The 18,738-nt window shown below is 32.2% G+C and overlaps 2 protein-coding genes across 4 annotated transcripts in view; one reads left to right on the top strand and one right to left on the bottom strand.

Annotated features, from left to right (window-relative positions):
- Positions 1-18,738, bottom strand: part of LOC123011439 (protein madd-4) — a 112,182-nt gene that overhangs the window by 39,720 nt on the left and 53,724 nt on the right. For all 3 annotated transcript variants that reach the window (XM_044408864.1, XM_044408865.1, XM_044408866.1), the window contains exons 3-4: positions 5,079-5,177; positions 3,370-3,543 (exon numbers count right to left, since the gene is read on the bottom strand). In XM_044408864.1, the coding sequence (XP_044264799.1) occupies positions 3,370-3,543; positions 5,079-5,177 (273 nt within the window). The remainder of the gene's footprint in view (positions 1-3,369; positions 3,544-5,078; positions 5,178-18,738) is intronic.
- LOC123011454 lies at positions 5,711-6,083 on the top strand. Its single transcript, XM_044408886.1, has 2 exons — positions 5,711-5,722; positions 5,847-6,083. The coding sequence occupies exons 1-2, from the start codon at positions 5,711-5,713 to the stop codon at positions 6,081-6,083; spliced, it is 249 nt and encodes an 82-aa protein (XP_044264821.1).

Raw genomic sequence — 18,738 nt, 5'->3', positions numbered from 1 at the left:
TATTTTAACCATGTAATTATGCAAATGTGTTTCATTAAATCAAAATACAAATAAAAATTCTAGTACACGCAGAATTAGTGTTTGTTTTAAAACAAATACTGTTCTATTAGAATTTACATAATTATCAAGACAGTGTCTTACATTGATTACAGCCGTAATTACAATTGGGCGTAATTCCTTACAAATAGATTATCTCCCCATTTCTTATGCAAATGCTTGTAGGAGGCTTGTTCTCTAGTGTCTTCGGATTTATTTAATCGCACCTCTTTAAATCTATTAAAGTCATAATATATGTTATTGTCCTTCAAATAACGTTGTGGTGAAATGTGGAAGGCGTTGTCTACTTGTATTACCTGTTTTTTAGATGTTCTTATCTCCAGTAATGACAGTCAGCTCTCATTGTCAGAGAATATTCTAGTTTAATATGTCTAACTGGATTACCTGACTCACCTGCCAATTCCCGTCTCTTAAAAATGCGAGCATTTTCTCTAATTGTGTTGGGAAAAAAACCGCTCTAGAAATTTCAGAGAGGGCTGTCAAGCATCCCCGAATACTACATTTCATTTCAAGAATTCCCGCACGAAAAAAATATTAGTTTTGGTACAGCAATTTCCCCGGCGTAATGATTTTGCAAGGCCAAAACCTATTGGCATTTCCTTATCAGATTTCAAGTTCGGTAGACGTTTTCCAGTGTCCTTTTTCGTCTGGAGCGTCTATTGTGTTTATTTATTTTTTTGTTTCGCATCACTCCCCGATTGGTTGTTTCTTTGATAACCTTCGCCAATCGGACTATTTTATCATCCCGAAACTGTAAGTTTCAAGTAGACGGACGTCGTTCGAGAAAATTGTATTATTACAGATAAGCCGTGGCTCAAAATAACCACATAATTGTTGCCATCAACGGCAGACGGGTGTTATAAACTTCGGAGATAATAATCATTCCAGGATCATTCGAAACATTTGTTTTGTTATTGGCGTCCCGGAATATTTGCTCGGAGTTGATTCCAACGGAAAGTTTAAAACTACCAAAGAAACTTTGCGAATATGTATTTACTATGTTTTTCATTTTTCAGACGTCGCAAAGAGCTCGCGAATCAATTATCTCTGTCGGGGAGAAATAATCTCAGTTTCAAGTACCTTTGAATTTGTTAATTAATGCCCATACGTTCACACACACAATACGCATGTTTCAGGTTTACCACAGCAAAAGCCTTTGGTGGGTATAGAAGTATGTAAATTACTGTGCTATTCAAAGCATAGTTGATGAAAAGCTTCCAGACATGAGAATCTCCTCTCTAAGACTTAAACATACACTGCACAGAAATACAATTTTACAAAAAATAGTGTTTAATAAATTTGTTTTTTTAATGGCAAACCAAGCCAAAGATAAATTAAAACCGTTGAGATAACGACTCTTGAATGGAGATTTACATCCGCATCATGGAACAACATCGTTAGAAAGATGAATACCAGCAAGTTGAATGTATTTTCAAAATAAACAGGGATACAGTAGAAACTCACATATAACACTCATTTTATTGTAGAAAAGTTGAAAATTCGTAATTGAATTTGCAAATGTTGAAATTCAATTAGCAGCAACATCTATTCATTAGATTATTTTGCATTATAAATAGAATTTGCATATTGTCCTTTAATAAAGTTTTAGGAGAAGACTCGTTAGCAATTTCACAATTAGGAAAGTTGGCTCGTTGGTCCGTGTTAGTTTAGTAAAGCAAAGAAAATTTCACACTTTCTGTTAAGTCATCGTTTTCCTAGGAAAACTGTGTCTGCATTTTCACTGCTTCTTGGCGAAACGTGTATGAAAAATTATGTTACGTTTCTATTTCAGAGCTCAAATAAAAACCAAACATAAAGAAATTACATACTTTTACAACCCAGGTTCGTTTTAACTGCTATTATTGCGAAAAAACCCAAAGAGCTCAAACGTTTGATCTTAATCGACGATTAATAAAAAATAGTTTATAAGAGAATCGGAAGAATCGTAAAATACTCGTATTTTATATTTTTGTCGATAAAACGATCCACATTTTCTCAATGCGTTGTTTACACCACGGCCACTAGGGTCCTTCCCAAGATTATTTACTTAGAGTAAGGAGAAAAGATGGTAGTAAAGATGCCGACTTCAATTTTAACAAATTTGTTTAGACAGCCTTTTCACAGAAAGAAAGCTATTGACCCTTGTGTCGTATTGATTGGGATCATAAAATAATAACTATGCAGCCTTTAACAATCAAGCCAGGAATATGAAATCCAGACCCCGCAAACGTCAATGCTATTGCTAAATTTTAATCAACTTTAACAAAAAGATTTCGTTACGAGTTTAAAAGAATACAATTAAAACTTTCAGTCATTTATAATAATCTACCAGTGTAAACAGAAATCAACGAACCATAAACTAAAGAATTTTCCAAGAAAGCAAATTTGTTTTACGTATTTTAAAGGATTTTGTTTGAAGAAAGTTTTAAAATCATTTAGAGGAAAGTTTCTGCATAGAAGTTGTTTTACATGAAGCAGAAATTATCAAAACTGTGTTTGCACGGTTGTTAAATTTCACACAAAGTTTCAACCTAAAGAGTAGATACGCAATACGTAAATAAGTATTTAAATACCAAAATAAAAGAACATTTTATGAAATAATAAATACAGGCAAGCGTAGAATAAATTTGTAGATGTGCTTGGCAGCTTGTAATAAAAGTTTACGTTTACCTCCAGTACAAAATAAACTTAGAAACATTTGCTTAGGAATGCAGCTCTCAAAATCACAGTAAACAAATTTACAGCTTTCCTAAAAGCAAATGCCCTAAAAAACCAAACAAATCAGTGATTATGTAAATCTATATTACTGCTTAAAGCAGAACATTTCTGAAAAAATAATTAATGATTCGAAATGTTAGGCTGCAAAGTTAAACTTATATATTTATATTTTTTTATTCATTAAAAAATCAAAGTCCAAGTCCAGAGAGTATTTCATTATTGTTACAAATACAACTTTATTACAATTTTAATAAAAGAAAACCTGGGCATATTCAATATCGGCATCCTTCTCTTTAGTAAACTTTGTTTTTAGCTACAACAAACTCAGGAAATACTATTTAGGTACCTTCATTTTGTATGTTATTCCACGTTGTAAGTTATAATAATTATAACATCAATTAAGTCAGATTTGAGTCAAATTTTGAAAAAAAAAATCAAAATAAACTATAATTGTTGGGTACATTTTTAACCGAGAAACAAACGTAAATTAACATTCTGCGCGTCCTTGTGGTAATTAGTATCCGCTTTTCATGCAGCTGTTACAACACCACTAATTAACGTCACCACCAGAGTTAAGCTAGCAAAATGACCTACCTGCATGTTGCATATTTTATATCTGACATGGTCTCCTCGACAAGATCCTGGTTTGCAGGTCCTTAATTGGTGCGAGACACCCCCATCGCATGATCTTGAGCACGCAGACCACTCAGACCAGGAAGACCAGCCTCCAGATCTGCTGTCAACTTCTTGTAGCTGCGATGATAACTCCTGAAACAATTTTTGTTGTTGTAAATGGAAATTAAAACCGAACGGGTGTAAGAACTACATGAACACTTGTTAACAGTCGATAATGTTCGTGTTGGAGTGATGCAAAAAGACTTCGTACTTAACATCATTAATTTTGCAGAGTAAGGGCATTAAGAGCGTTCTTTGTTTTAGAATTCCCTTATTCCTTAGCATCCACTCTTTGTTCCCCTCTCAATTCTCATTTGTTTAACGAAGGCATTTCCGATATTAATTGGCAACATTTTTCTTGCAGGCTCTGATTTGCAGGCCAGTTACCAAATTGATTTGATAAAGGTTTCTGATTAACAACCTGCTTCTTATTAGAAATGCCGTAAGTGCTGGTTAGTATTTGGTTAATACAGTGGTGTGGCTTAAAAGTGGAGGTCGATAAAAGCAGAGATACTAGAGATTGAGATTCTCCGTTAAGACTAATAACAGGCTGGAGCTTTACGGATGAATAATGCATTGTTGATTCTTAGAAGCGCCACGGGATTGCAGACTTGCAAATAGGACTTTATCCACAAATTACAATAAATTACGCATTACCAAAATCAGAAAATATGAAAATCCTTTTGTAGAATTTCCGGAAACTGATGTTTCTTTGTCAATTATTTCAAGGAGATTTTCAATGGATTATTCTGTTTTCTGAGATCACATTAGAATAATGATCTAAGTATTCCAATCGCAATTTTTCATTTTACTGACAAAGTTTTAGACCCATATTTGACTACATAAACACAAATATACATTTATTTTTCATACATTAGGATATTTTTTTTAAATAAAATAAGTGTACAGCTTAAAAAACACCAGCCTGACATTAATTTTACGACATTCTTATAAGTAAATATCTGCTTTTCTAGACGGTCATAACATTTGAGTTAGCGAAGTTTAAAAATAAAAAACCAGAAGCATAAAACATTATTAAACAAGAAAAGTTGGTGAAACACGGCATTATGCTGAAGGATGTACGATTATAGCTTGTTTTAAAATTCAGTGGTATCCACCTTTTTATGGTATTCAAAAATAATCGATTAACCCCTGAATATCGGATTATAAAACCTGTGCGTTGTCATACATAATAAGAATCCGCCTTTATTACCTATGCACACTTTCGTTAAGATTGCTTTAGTCATTAATTTTCTCTATTATTGTGAACGCTCAACTTCGAGCTTCACCAATTTATTGAAGAGCATTGTTTCATATTGAAAACTAAAACTATCACACGTCTATTCTCAAACCCTTGTAAGTAAAGAATTTGATTAATGATGTCAAGCCATCAATTCTGTTTTTAGATTTCGAGTTAAATTACAGTTAGTTTAAATGAAAAATAGTTTTTAGTTAAAATAAGAGGGAATGACATGTCGAAAGCTGTTTTCAATCTATAGGTGTTTTGCGATTTCCGTGTTCATGTTGTGCAAAGAGAGAAGTGAAATAGAGTTAAGAAAATTCGTTTGGTAAACGACTCTATTGCGTTTTTAAAATTGGCCATTAGTGGTTGTTGATAAGATCTTTACCTGTTCGGAATCATCGTCTGTTGTTATAGGAACTTCCACAGGAACTTCTGCTATGGTTAAGTTGTTTTCTGCACCACCTGATGACATGAAACACGTTATCTGGAAACAAATAATTAAATGTATACAACAAAAACAAAATCTATAAGCAAATTGTAATTGTAAGATATTGTAGAGAAAGTAAAAAAACTTAATTTATATATTACATATTTTTTTTTATAATAAACACTAGCTGTAGTACGGCTTTGCTGAAAAAGATGTATTCAAAAAGATTTAAATTAAATGTCAACTAATTTCTGGTTTACACATAGAAAAAAGCGTTTGATGTAAATTATTATTATCCGTCTTCGAGTTTCGAATATTGGGTATTATTAGAGATTTTGTTACAATGAAAAACATTTCTAATTATAATTGAGTTTTTAACTACCTAGAACATTTGGCAATAATCAAATTTTAAGAGTCTTTAAAAATCAATTACTTAAAGACTTTAAAAAACACTAAAACACTGATTTCAAAACGAAATGAGTTGATAACAAAACGAATTGAAGAAATGTCCTCGAACTTTTAATATATAAATCTAAAAATTTACATGGTTCATCATTCAGTTCTTAGAACACGAAATACAAAAATCAACAATGAAATTCTTGGTAAGCTAACACTCCATTTATTTATTTGAAAAATAAGTCTGAAAATAATTAACATTACATTTACATAAATACATTTCGGTAAATTGACTTCACTAAATTAATAATTGTTGTTCTCTTTTCCTAGATTGTTTTGGCCGCTTTAATGGCTCTCGCCACAGCCGAGCTCGTCGTAGGACCTAATGCAAGGACTACCATTACTGGACCTGATGGTAGTCAAATTGTAGCTGATGATTATAGCGGTTCTGTCCTCAACTCTAACTTGGTGTACACCGCACCATCAGTGCCGTTTGTTCGCTACGCTCCCTATCCATTAATTTCATCATACTACCCATATTATGGAAGATATGTGCAACTCGTCTGAAATTTGATAACTCTCTTGTCAAATTAAATCGAAATAAAATAGTTGTAGCATGAAATGTGTGGTTTCATTTTGACGATTTCTAAATCAAAAAAATAAATAAAATCGAAATTTCTTTTCCTTCAAAATTGTTTGAAATAAAAATCAATTAAATTCTTTATTTTTTCAATATTTTAATACATTATAAAAATTTATTTTGATAATGTTTATGTGTTTCATAAGAGAGAGAATTTCTTGTTCTGCTAAAGATGGGATTTAAGAAGTCAAACGATCCGTCATAAAACCCTCAAAGTTCCTAAATCTCTTATTAGCCATTAGGTGCAACTACAAGTGGGTCGGAAAATTCAACGCGGCCGTTAATAAAATAGTAAGGTAAGAAGCCGGGTCAAAGCGAGTTGCTCCAACTCCCCTAGGGCGATTGCTGGTCTTGCTACATCACCCTTGACGGCAGCGATGCGGTCCCAAACTCGACACAAGTACAATTCAATAAACTCTAATAAAAGCCCATTACACAGAATAAGATTTGGTTTCCAGTGCTACTGCTTTTGCCAGCTGAAATCCTTCCGAGCTATTCCCGTTACTCTCACAACACATGTCTTGAGAAAATAGGATTTTCGCACGACAGAACCTTTCACTTTTATTATTAAATCTGTAAATGACTGTTCTTGCAACGTGTTTTTTTACAAATCCGCATAAATTTTGAATTAGATTTACGTCTGCGTATGATTTTGGTGGCGATGGGGGTTTTCTTGCGGAAAATAAGGGTGATTCGTGTTATCACAGATGGTGAGGTCGAAAAGGCACTTTGGCGTAACCAGAGGGAAGGAACTCGAGTACCGTGGAGCGTAGAGCAGAGAGCACAATGTGATCTGCGAGTCTCGGAGGAATTCAGTCAAAGTGTAACGGAATTACGCGAGCGACAAGCTGCTTCATTGCTCCCTCGATACATCTTTCAGGTTACTTACTCCTGCCTGAAAACTCATCAAAGACCACACAAATTTCCACGTCAAACGGCTACTTTCCTTTTACAAAACCAAAAAAAAATTGTTTGTTTCATCATAATTACGTAAAATCTGAATCGTTTACAACTTTTGAATGAGAGTCAATTAAAATTTTATAAAAGGAAAATTATAAATAATTTACAACGCAAACTGTTACGTTCACTGGTTTGTATTATTACTACATTCCGTAAAGAATGATTTATAAGCACGCCACTGGCAGAAAATATTTATTTCCCAAGGGACCATCCTATTCCTTTTCTAATTTAAATACAAATATACAAAATGATTTAACTACATGTATTAATAAATGGATATATCAGCTTTATAAAAGGCACATAAGCGGCTTTATAATAACATTTTTCTTTATCTTATTATGCATAATCTGTATTTGCCTACAATTTCGAGAAATTATATTAGACAGCTTTATTTAACGTTGCAAGAAAGAACTGTTTTCCGTTACGATAAATTTATTATTTCGACGAAAAGTGCTCGATATACCCAAATTTCCTATTTGGTAGGGTCTAACTAAATAAAAAAATGGATTGTACATGCGAAACAATTTATGGCAAAGATAAATTACAGTCCGGAAAGTTTCAAAAATAGGCAATACAATAAGAGAACTAGCGAAATTGGGTTGAGTGTGTTGCTTAACGAGGGTGAAGAGTGGAAGCAAATAGTGCAGGCAAAGCTCCAAATCGTCTAGGATGTCTTGGCAAGGAGAGAGATTTCGGACCGGAGAACTGGCCGGAATGGCGCCTCTTTTACTACAGCCGGAATTGACCCGTAATTGTCGACAATTCATAAACTCTGCAGTAAAATGGAGTTACACTTTTTTACGAAACCAAAATTTGCTTTAATACTTTTTTGTTCAAATAATTTATTTATAACAGTTAAAAAGTAATCAGTATCTACTCTTATAAACAACTTGTTTTTATTTCTAACAAAAGAAAATTAACGCCTGGAAGTTATGCAACTTTATATACTAATGTGTACATGAGTGAATATTAAAAAAATGAAAAACCAAAAGATTTATTTTTTTATTAAAATTGCATCCCCAAAAACTGTTTCAATCCAAAAAATATATCTATCCTGCGTGATCATATATTCTTAGTAAAGGCCCCTAAATAGATAAAATTCAAACTGGATTAGTTAGGAACGATAAAACAACATTGCTGCTTAAAATCAATCTTATCTAAGAGCTGTCGCTGATAAATCTCTCTGGATTTACAGTGACCGCCCTAAATGTCCTAAACGTTTCTACTGAAGATGCTATCGGTCTCCTAGTAGCACATACCAAAAATTTTTTACATTTCTCGAATTTTTTAGAAAGAAACATAAACAATATAATTATGTTGTTATAAATATCTAAAAAAATATTCATTATATTCTGTAATAATGTCTGTATTCAAGTATAAAGCCATCCTCCCACTACAGGTGTCCCTTAACTGGTAATGATTTATTGCAAGTGAGTTGATAAAACCAGTATGGTAAGAATTAGACCATGGGACGTCCTGTCGTGTGGGTAAGTAAGTGAGTATGTAAATAGAATTTTGTTGGCTTCTTAACGTTGTATTTATAAAAATGTTTAATATACTATTGTGGTGTAACTACTCGTAATTTCAGCAAGCATTACATGTGGGAATAAACTCAATGTTTCGTAAATTGGCAATCTTCATAGAGAATTGCCGCACATTATCGATCTACATGAAGTTCCTATATATTGTTACGGACAACACTATTTGTCAAAGTATGACATATGTTTGTGTAACAATATTTCAGGCAGAGGATACATATCACCAAAGATGAAATGCCAAAAAAATAGCAATGATGTATGTCGAGAGGATGCGATATTTTTGAATCACATATTTTTTAATAGTTAAACGTTTGATTTATAGACTCTTTGTTATACTTCAGCAAACAATATAGGGTGCATAAGCTACGGGGTACAAGAAAACACTAAAATATTTCTTCTTCTGAAAAGAATATTAAAAATTATGATGACTGTCTAAGAAGAAAAATGGACGTCGTTTTTAAATACGTGTAAATAATAACAAATAATAAAATTTGATTGCAGTAAATATTGTAGACACATATTTATTGATAATGTGATATCGAAAACATGGCATTAAATTTTATTTTATGTCGCATATCATTTCATCCTTTTCACAAATTTTTAATTCATTTCTTTTAAAATATAATAAATCCAAGCATTTTTGTATTGAATTCAGCTAGAAAGTTTAGTATAAACGTCAAACATTTTATCGAAGTTCAACCTACGTAAATTTTCACTTGAATTGATAGTTCAAAATACTATTATATTTTATAAATTCTTCTCTTTATTCTTATGAAACAAGCCGACTATATAAAACATAAACATTCTGATCTTTGGCAGGATTATTCTACTTCAAAATACAGCTAAATCGCATAAGCGGTTTACTAGTGTTTTTACAAACTCATGAAAATCAATTTTAAAAGTTTGTAAAGCGTTTTTTGAAGTTTGTAAATGCTTGAACTGCTATATCTTTTATGATTATTTAGGGAAAAATACCTACTAGAAAAACTTTTGAAGGAGATACCTATAATAAAGAGAATATGTAGCGCCAACATTAAAACGTTCGAACAAAAATAAAATAACGCTTTCAAAAATAGTACTTAATAATTGTTACTATTATAAAATCCGTCTTAATTAACGCTTGATTTTGTGTAATTTTATTCTAGACCCTTTCACGTATTCTCCTGTCTCATTAAAATAATCGTCCCCCTATCAGTTAACATAATGCCACCACACACGTCATCCCCGGTTTGGCCTTGCAGGTGGGCCTTCCCTGCAAGCCCTGATGCTGAGTGCGTAGGAGCAAACAAGTGTAAGTAATAATAAAATTCGGAAACAAAACACATGTACAGCTCTGTTTTCATGCATGTAATGTGAATAACATAGTCCTAATACCTACCACAGACTAAATCTCATTTTATTTTATTAGGTACTGTCATCTAGATATTTCCTCATAAATATTAGAAGAAATTAAATCTAAGCAATCTTTCAGAAAGTAAAACAAATAAATGCGACAGAATGCGACAGTTAATATAATTTTGGTCAGTAAGTTGAATATACAAATATTCAATATACAAATATTGCATTGTTTTCCACCAACTACTTTTACGAAAAAATGTTAATGTGCTCACGGACAAAATTAAGTTTTAGTTTGCATTCAAAGTTGCAAATTTAAACTTAAAAGTTTACCAGAAACAAAAAAAAACGTTTGAAATATCAAACTTTTATAAACTGATTTACGCAAATTTTCTCTATTTTGTAAACAATAATATGTATTAAATAAATGTAAAAAAACGATTTAAAATATACAGCTATATCCTAAATTGTAAATGTTATTTGTGGCTTTTATTGACATTTTTTTTTACCTTTACTAAATAATTACTCCTATAAAAAAAACACATACAGGATCATCAGTATCATTAAATAAACATAAAAAATGTCAAACGTCAAAAATTAAATGTCAAAATTTGTTGACACTTTTCCATGTTCCTAGTATATGTGGTGTGCAAGTGTGACACACCCTGTATAAGATAAACAACAATAATAATGTATAATAATGCTAGTTGAAGATTTTTCGTTGTTATTAGTATAACTACGTAGAACAAAAAACAAAATAATAATTGTTATATTTTATTCAGTTTAAATACGTTAATGTTCTCAAAAGCGCTCAACCACAATAAAGACACGAACAGCCTAAAATTACAGTCAACTACATAAAACATCCTCGCCGTCTTTGGGTTTTTGGCATTCTAAGCATTGTTTAAATTAAGTATCAAATATTTGCTTTAAAGACTAGTAAATTAGAATTGCTTATTAGTTACCAGACAGAAAACTTTTGTGAGATAATTATATTAGCTTTTATTATTAAAATAAATAATGATAAAACATTTTTGAAAAACTAAAATATCAAAAAAATTTTAAAATTTTAAGTTCTAACACAAAATGAAGTAAAGCGGAATTATGTATCCGTAAAAACTTGAAAGAATAATTGGTATATGCGCTGGTCAAATCAAATTATTCAATTACATTTTAAAAGATTGTTCTGAACTTGGCTTTAATTTAATATTTCGTTTCACTTTATGTGTTCCATTAATTCTCAAGATTTTCTTTTAGCTTCTTTGCACTGCGTTCCTAATAATTTCACTGCAAACTAAGTTCATTTTGTTCATAACAATTTCGGTTGTTGAACAAAATACTGCGCGTAAACTTTTCTCGATTTTTGTGAAACTTATATTTACAGAACAGCTTATATCGAAAAAGAAATATATGCTTTTGAAGTGAATTTTTAAAAGTGTTCTCTCAAACAGACATCAAAGAGATTTTTTATATTCTTATATTTCATTACACACAAGCTGCGGCAACTGGGGTTATTTTGTGGTAATTATTTTTTAGTTCACTTTGTGTATTTTTACTAAAAAATGGCGGAAATTTGTTATTGAAACGCAGTCAACAATGGAGATAGGATTGCTGAATAAATGAACATGCTTCAATATTCGGTGTTAATCGAGTGTCAATTTTGTAATTGGATAGTCTTTTATTCAGTTATTTAATAAATGCATTGTGGGACAGTCATAATTATCTTTAAATTTAATTTGAGCCCTAAACTTTTTATTGATTTATTACATTAATCAATCATAATGTTAAAATTAAATTTCCTACAATGTCTACAACATATATATTTTTATTCAGTTTTAACCGTCCCAAACTTGAAATAAAAATTTCACTAAGCGTGTTTCAGAACTTTGAATTTTGTTTCAGTATTTTAAAAATTGCATTTCATGTTTGGCAAACTTTATTTGCACGCAATCATCGCTTAGGATCTAGACAAACACGATATAACTTCGCAGCTTCCAGCCAACATAAATTTTATAGCTACAAAATGTCATTTACAAAGTGCAAGAAACGAAAAACGCCCAGAGACTCTCTTAAACCCCAAACAGTAAAAAACAGTGAAAACAAATGGCTTTTCATTGAACAGTGCTTTTTTAAGTGTGGGTTGAGCATTTTGGATGAAGCGTTTTATATCTAGATTAAAAAGTCCTAACCTCACCCTGTCGTACTCTCAAAGCACAACAGAATTCCTCGTAGTAATTTATTGTTTTTAACTCAGCTGGTGCTTCCTGAGAAACTGTAGCGACTAGGTCTTGATGATTTATTAAAAACAGATACACACAATGTGGCCCTCGTGTTTCGTACATCATCAACGCCAATAACATTTCGAGATGTCTTTATCATTATTACAAAAATATGTAGATGCTAATGGTAACACCTACACTTCTCTATAGACATGCATTCTCAGACAAATCATTAGTTATGACGGGACGAAACGCCCTAACAAGTTCTGTAAATTCGTACCGCTAAAGCTGATTTATCTTCTGGCGCCTCACAAATATGTTCCCTTATTTAAATTCGCCGCTCAGTGAGAGCCCCCACCTGGTAACCTTTATTAATTTTAAAAAAGCTTTTTCAAATAATTGCTGAAAAAAAATTAAAACGCGCTCAGATAATTGTAACAAATGCAAATAATTTGATTATAGGAATTTAAGAAAGGCACTTAAGTTCCAATTAAAGTTTGTGGGTCATTGTAAAGCAGATGAGGAATAAAATAACAATTAAAATTATGAATGAGTTGTTTTTGTTCCAATAACAGTCGTTTTAATTTTTGGTAATGACAGGATTATTAGGTCCATAATTAAAGTTCGCCGCTGTGTAATTAGCATTCTGTCTCTTAAAGAAAAACGAGGCACTCCTAACTTAATTAAAAGACGTTCGAAAATCCCCAATTTAAAAAATAATTAAATCTATTGACAAAAATTTTCAGCTAATAAAATTTTACGCCAGGTTAGGGACGCTTTACGTTAATCGAAACTGGCAGAAAAGAAGGCCCATACTCGTATCATGACTTGTCGTCTGTCTTCTCTTCACTGACTGCTATCTTTCTTTGCTGTTGTTTCCGAGTTTTCGTTTCCGATGAGGAAATTTAATTTTCTCGAGGTTTTATCGTCGCAGATAACTCAACATTAACATCTATGTTTATATTTTCTTTTATTTTTCAAACGCAATTTGGGAAAATTTAAGATGAAAAACAGGTGATGTAAATTGAGAAATACGCTCAAAGGAATATGCTAAGTCATAAAATGAATAATATTACACCGCTCAGAGAGAAAAATAAATGATTAAAAAAATACCAAGGAAATAAATTGTTCTTTGAGGACATCTATGTAGGTACCAAAACTTCATCAGCTCTGTCTAATCAATTATAGTTTCAGTGAGGAAATTCGACGCTGGGTAAAAAATTACATCCGTATATGGAGTGACAATTTACACCTTGTTTTAAAGCACGAATACAAACACAAATTAAATATAAATTAGAAGTTAGTGATAACATAACACGCCATAAATTCCCGGCCCATAATGGCCCATGAATTACTTTTACCAATAGTGGTGCCCAAATAAATTAAAATTACAACAGTAAAATAGTTAACATTTTACTTTCGCCTCCAACTAAAAACTAATAGAAATAAAAACAATAAGAAAAACAACTCACGACAAGTATGATAAATAATATGGTTTTTAAAAAGTTTCCTATAATGATTTGTAGGCAATGGAGGCAAATGCATTGCGCACAGGTATATTTATTTTAAAAGAAATATTTTTTTTGTTGCAATTTATTATTGTTCTGATTTATTAGTATTTTGTTTATTAAATATCTACGATAATCAATTAACTCATTTCCCACTTATAGCATACAAAACAAAAAATTTCAATTAGGACCCTTAATAGAGCGCTGCTAATAGTATGCAAAGAGGATTACAACCTTTTGCTAAGCAATTAAAAAAGAAATATGTTGTCATTTAATTAAAATGTGCGTAACCTCAGGATAATTTTCTGTTAACACCTATAAAACGACTCTTGTTTTGCTCAAATATTGTTCGCTGGAATGAGAGTTTGCGGCATAATCTGCTTCATGAAATACATATACGTGAAATTTAAAAATACTGAAAAAAGCAATTACTAATTTAAATTCGATTTTCCATGTGAAACATTTAAGGGTGTAAAAGGCAAATGATTTCAATTTTTTGAGAAAAAAAGTCTATTGAAAGTTGATCTGCTTGGAAAAACTTAAATTGCCACTTCTTGTCCTAAAATATTTAGATGCAAACTTTATAAATTGAAACGGAATTTGATCCAGGCGGAAGTTGAGTAATATCTCAGGTGTGCTCCGTTCGACATTCGCTGGAATAATACCGCCCTTAAATAAAACATCCTAAATCAAATGTAGCAATTTTCACAGGAAAATCTAAGCCGTTCTTCCAATTATCCCCCTATCCACATAATTCAAAGTCCATAAATCGCCGAATGCGTCTGACCCGGAAACAAAGCGAGGTGTTCATTTCCTGTGAGTGGTGGAGTCGTTTCCACTGTACTTGCTTATTATGTGTAAGTGTTTGGACGACCGAGTACGACAGAAATTTAATCTCCACAAATTAGACATTTTGGCCAATAAATAACTGAAAGTTTTGCCATTATCGTCTGGTTGCACAAATTCGATTTGCAGTGCTCCGGTGCAAAAAGTGCATAAAATGGAACATAAGTTCTGGGAGTCATAAACAGTAGATAAAACAGATTTCGTAAAATCTCGACCGTTTAACAGCTTTACGTTGATAAATAGCTGGGAGTTTCGTTACTCGCTCGTTTAAGTGGTACACTACTAGAACAGCTTTTTGTGAACTGCTAAAAATCCCAGTGGACAGCACAACGTAATGGATATGTGCGCTCCTTCAAAATCTAAAGCCATAAAGACTTATTTTGTAAACTCCAAAAAACACTCCAGTTCTTGCAAGGTTGTTGTGTTCAACGCAAACGAAAAATTTGACCAAATAATCCATAACCTGAACTTTACGACATCCTGTTTGCAGGCTCGATAATTAAAAATCGTCAGCATCATTCCATGTGTAATTAAAACCGAAATTAATTTTGTTCAAATCCATTCAAACTTTAGGTGTTAGCTTTTGACACCCATAAATGTTTAACGCTGTAAACTGTTGTTATATGCATGAGAGAAGGAGAAGGAAAAAGCATTCCATGATGCATGATTAAAAAACTTAGACGCGTTCTGCTTTCGATAATGTAGAAGTCCCTCGCTTCCGTTTCAGAACGACTCAGGACCACCGTCGCATTTCCACTCTCACACCTTAAATCACTGGAAACTTGCCAAAAACACAGACAAACACAACAAAATGCGCTTGCCTCACTTCGTTAGAATAATTCTACCAATATTTATCTTAGTTAATGAAGTTGGGAAATCCTCGGTTGTTCATACGACTAGTGGTAATTTATTCCGGGTTGAATGAAAACTAACTAGGTTAAAACTGCAGTTTGTCGATACCGCTGCTGCTGTATGTATCGCGTAAAGTTTTTGCGCAACTCTATAAATATTTCTTGGTGTCTGCACATCCAAGCAATTTTCTATGAAAGAAAAGCAAATCATTTTATTTTCCTGCTGTGGCTGCTTCTCTGATGAATATCTCCATTAGCCTAATCCGCACCGCGAAGAACCCTGAAATGGCGTGTCCGACACATGCAACGGGAATAAAATTCCATTCCAACGTTTACCGCATCAGTACGAATTACTTCCGAAATAAGATGAAGCAGATTATGTATAATGTACCAGTTTTCTACATTTCTATTTACTATATTCTTTTGCGCCTCAATTTTTATATTCTTTCAAAATATCTAATTAGTCAAAATACTTATATAATCTTTTAATGCATATTTTGTTCTTACAGTTCTAAAGCTTTTAGCATAGTTGACAATTATAAAAAAGAATGTCAGAGTTTTTGATGTAATCTGAAATAATTTTTTTAAAGTTGTTAAGCTCCCCCTTTATGTTTGGTCTCAATCTAGGCTGCTCGTTATAAATGTTGGTGATTAATAATTTAATTTGTACCAACAAATTTAATTAATGAAGACTTATGATTAATTGCGCTTTGTCAGGTGTACCAACCATCTCACCTTTGTAAAGCGTAATCTCTCTGTAAATTTTACCTGTACGATCATAACTAAAGTTAACTTTTAACGAAAACAATTGAAATTGGTTGGAGAATATACTCGTAGACCTATTTATTAAAAAAGCGTGTAATTCTAGAATTCTACCCCAGTTACATCTTTAGAGTTCGGTCTTTCCTAGTTGAATGTCGAATTAGTCTTGTTTTGTGATGGGGATGTGTCAGAGTAAACCAATTTTATACAAATTTATTACAGTAAAAACAGTAATAAATCGAGCAGAGTTTGTCGGTTTTTCTCCTCTATTTAATACGGAGCATCAATTTAATCTTAAACGGTGCTCACGCCCACCTCTATCTTGTTGAAAACACAGTCGGAGTGACAACGACACGATTGATTCATTGTGATATGCGGCAATTTACATATCATCCGCTCGTATTTCTTTTCTCTTACCTTAATTTATTCTCACCTTCTTTATTACGTCGATTTCTGAATGTTACTTCTTAGTTAATTACCCGAAATTTAGAAGCGGTAAGGGAGAAAACACAGCACGACTGTGTCAGATTACGATCTATTCTAGTTCCAAAGCTCTTTTACGATACTCGAAAAAGGACAAAATTTTATTATTGGCAATTGCAGTTGATGAGGGCCATCAGTTATGTAATGAAACTTGTCAAAGCCTGTACGGGAAAGAAGTAGATAATTATCTCCTTATCTGGTAAATTTATCTCAAGTTAAAATTTTAATGTCAGCTCTAAAATACAGAAAAGTATGCGTTTCCAAATGCAAATTAAAGTTTTTTTTTATTAACCTTAACCCAAATACCTTTATCGTTTTAAAAAATACCCAATTACTCCAGTTACAAAAAAATATATACCTACATTCAATTTTCAGTATTCGTCTGAATTAGCGCCAGATTAGGTTTCGTCATAGTACTATTAACTTGCATCAATTGCAATGATAATTTTTTTAAATTCGTACTCTTTACAAATTGTTGAGATATGTTCCACATACAATATTAGTGACACCAACCATTTGCAAAATCAATTGAATAATGTTGTGTGAATTAATTGCCAAAGTTTGAAGCAGCTTTCCATTGTTTATGGCTAATGCATTGACGGCAAAATAATTAAGAGATGCAGTGCTACACTTAACAGTATCTAAAGTGTCGAACTTTGTATCTCCCGGCCGGAAAGCGTTGTGTAAAGAAAATTCTGAAAGAAAAACTGCAACTCTTGTTAACGTTAATTAAGTAAAAAAAGAATCCAGGATGTGAATAGCAAACCAAACTACTGTTCGGTACAAATTTACTTCGTCGGGCGGAGACAATTAACTAAGTGTCTACGAGACCGCAAGTTCAACACAAAGACTTTTGTATGAAAGTTCTTTACATCTAAACCGAGTTCGGGCTTAAAGTTTGACTTTAGATGACTTTTTAAATTAACAGCTCTATTCTTCCCATGAAAGTTAATCATTAGCTTGTGGTAGCTTTGAACTAACCAAGCTTAAAGGACAGAAGTAAATTCGATTCAGTGCAAAACTTCAAGTCGCTCTAACAAGTTTCCTAACTGAGATCGTATATGTTAAATACAAAAGTTATAATTTCATCTCCTTATCAAATATATAAATTGACTATAATTTATTAATTTATGTTTATAGTTTACAAGGAAAACATAAAAAATACAAATTTATGAAGCTGAGTGATGACAGATTTTTAATGCTGTTTTCTATACTACAATGGGTGGTCTTTAAACATCTTGTCCAATCTGTTAACTACTTAATTTCCATAGCCACCTCTTCATTGTAGACCGCATATTAATTTATTCGACTCTTTAATATTTTATCTTCAATTTATTAAGCTGTCAGACCGATGTTGACAAGCTGAAATCAAAACATTTCGTCACTTATTTGTTTAAATTACGATGCCGTCAATTCAATTAATGGCTTCGCATTTATGCAGTCTAAACTTTCTTCCTTTTTATTAATGGGTACTTGTATAATATAATAATAAAAATTATTATTCAAAGATGTGAAAACACTAGGAATTAGTAACAAGCTTATACGTGTAATTTATTAATACGTAATCGCAAGGAAACTTCTTTACATCATACAGTTATTTATTATACAAGACGATAAAGAAATTGTTTATCTACGAGTGAAAAGGTTAAGTTTACGAGTGATGAAGTCACGAGTGGACTTTTTTCACGCGTAGATAAACAATGTTTATTGTCGTGTATAATATTTCGTTTTATTTTGTACACCTACCAGAACCTTGAAATATAAGCAGTAGATAAAAATTACTTTTGTAAGACAAGGTTTTCCACCGTAATTTTTATTTTTTTTCTCACTTTTCTTTAGGGAATGGCAATATTATTCCTGATACTTACATCGTTTTCTAATCTCGAGTAATTAACTAAATACGTTTTTATAAACAGACCTCGAGAGTTTTTCTGAGAAAACCCATAAAACTTGGAATATTTACGAGGGTCAAGTCAAGCCACCCCCGAGTGGTCGATGATCGAAACCAGATGTCTTTAAGACTGTGAGAACCAATTCTCTAAAAATCGTCGAGTTAGAATTGGTTTTAACCCACACTTCA

Source organism: Tribolium madens, unplaced genomic scaffold (genome assembly GCF_015345945.1).
Source record: "Tribolium madens isolate multiple individuals breed KSU strain unplaced genomic scaffold, Tmad_KSU_1.1 Scaffold_91;HRSCAF=231;Tcas5.2_LG7, whole genome shotgun sequence".
Taxonomy (NCBI): Eukaryota; Metazoa; Arthropoda; class Insecta; order Coleoptera; family Tenebrionidae; genus Tribolium; species Tribolium madens.
Note: the sequence above shows the minus strand (reverse complement) of the source record. Positions and strands in the feature narration are given on the sequence as shown.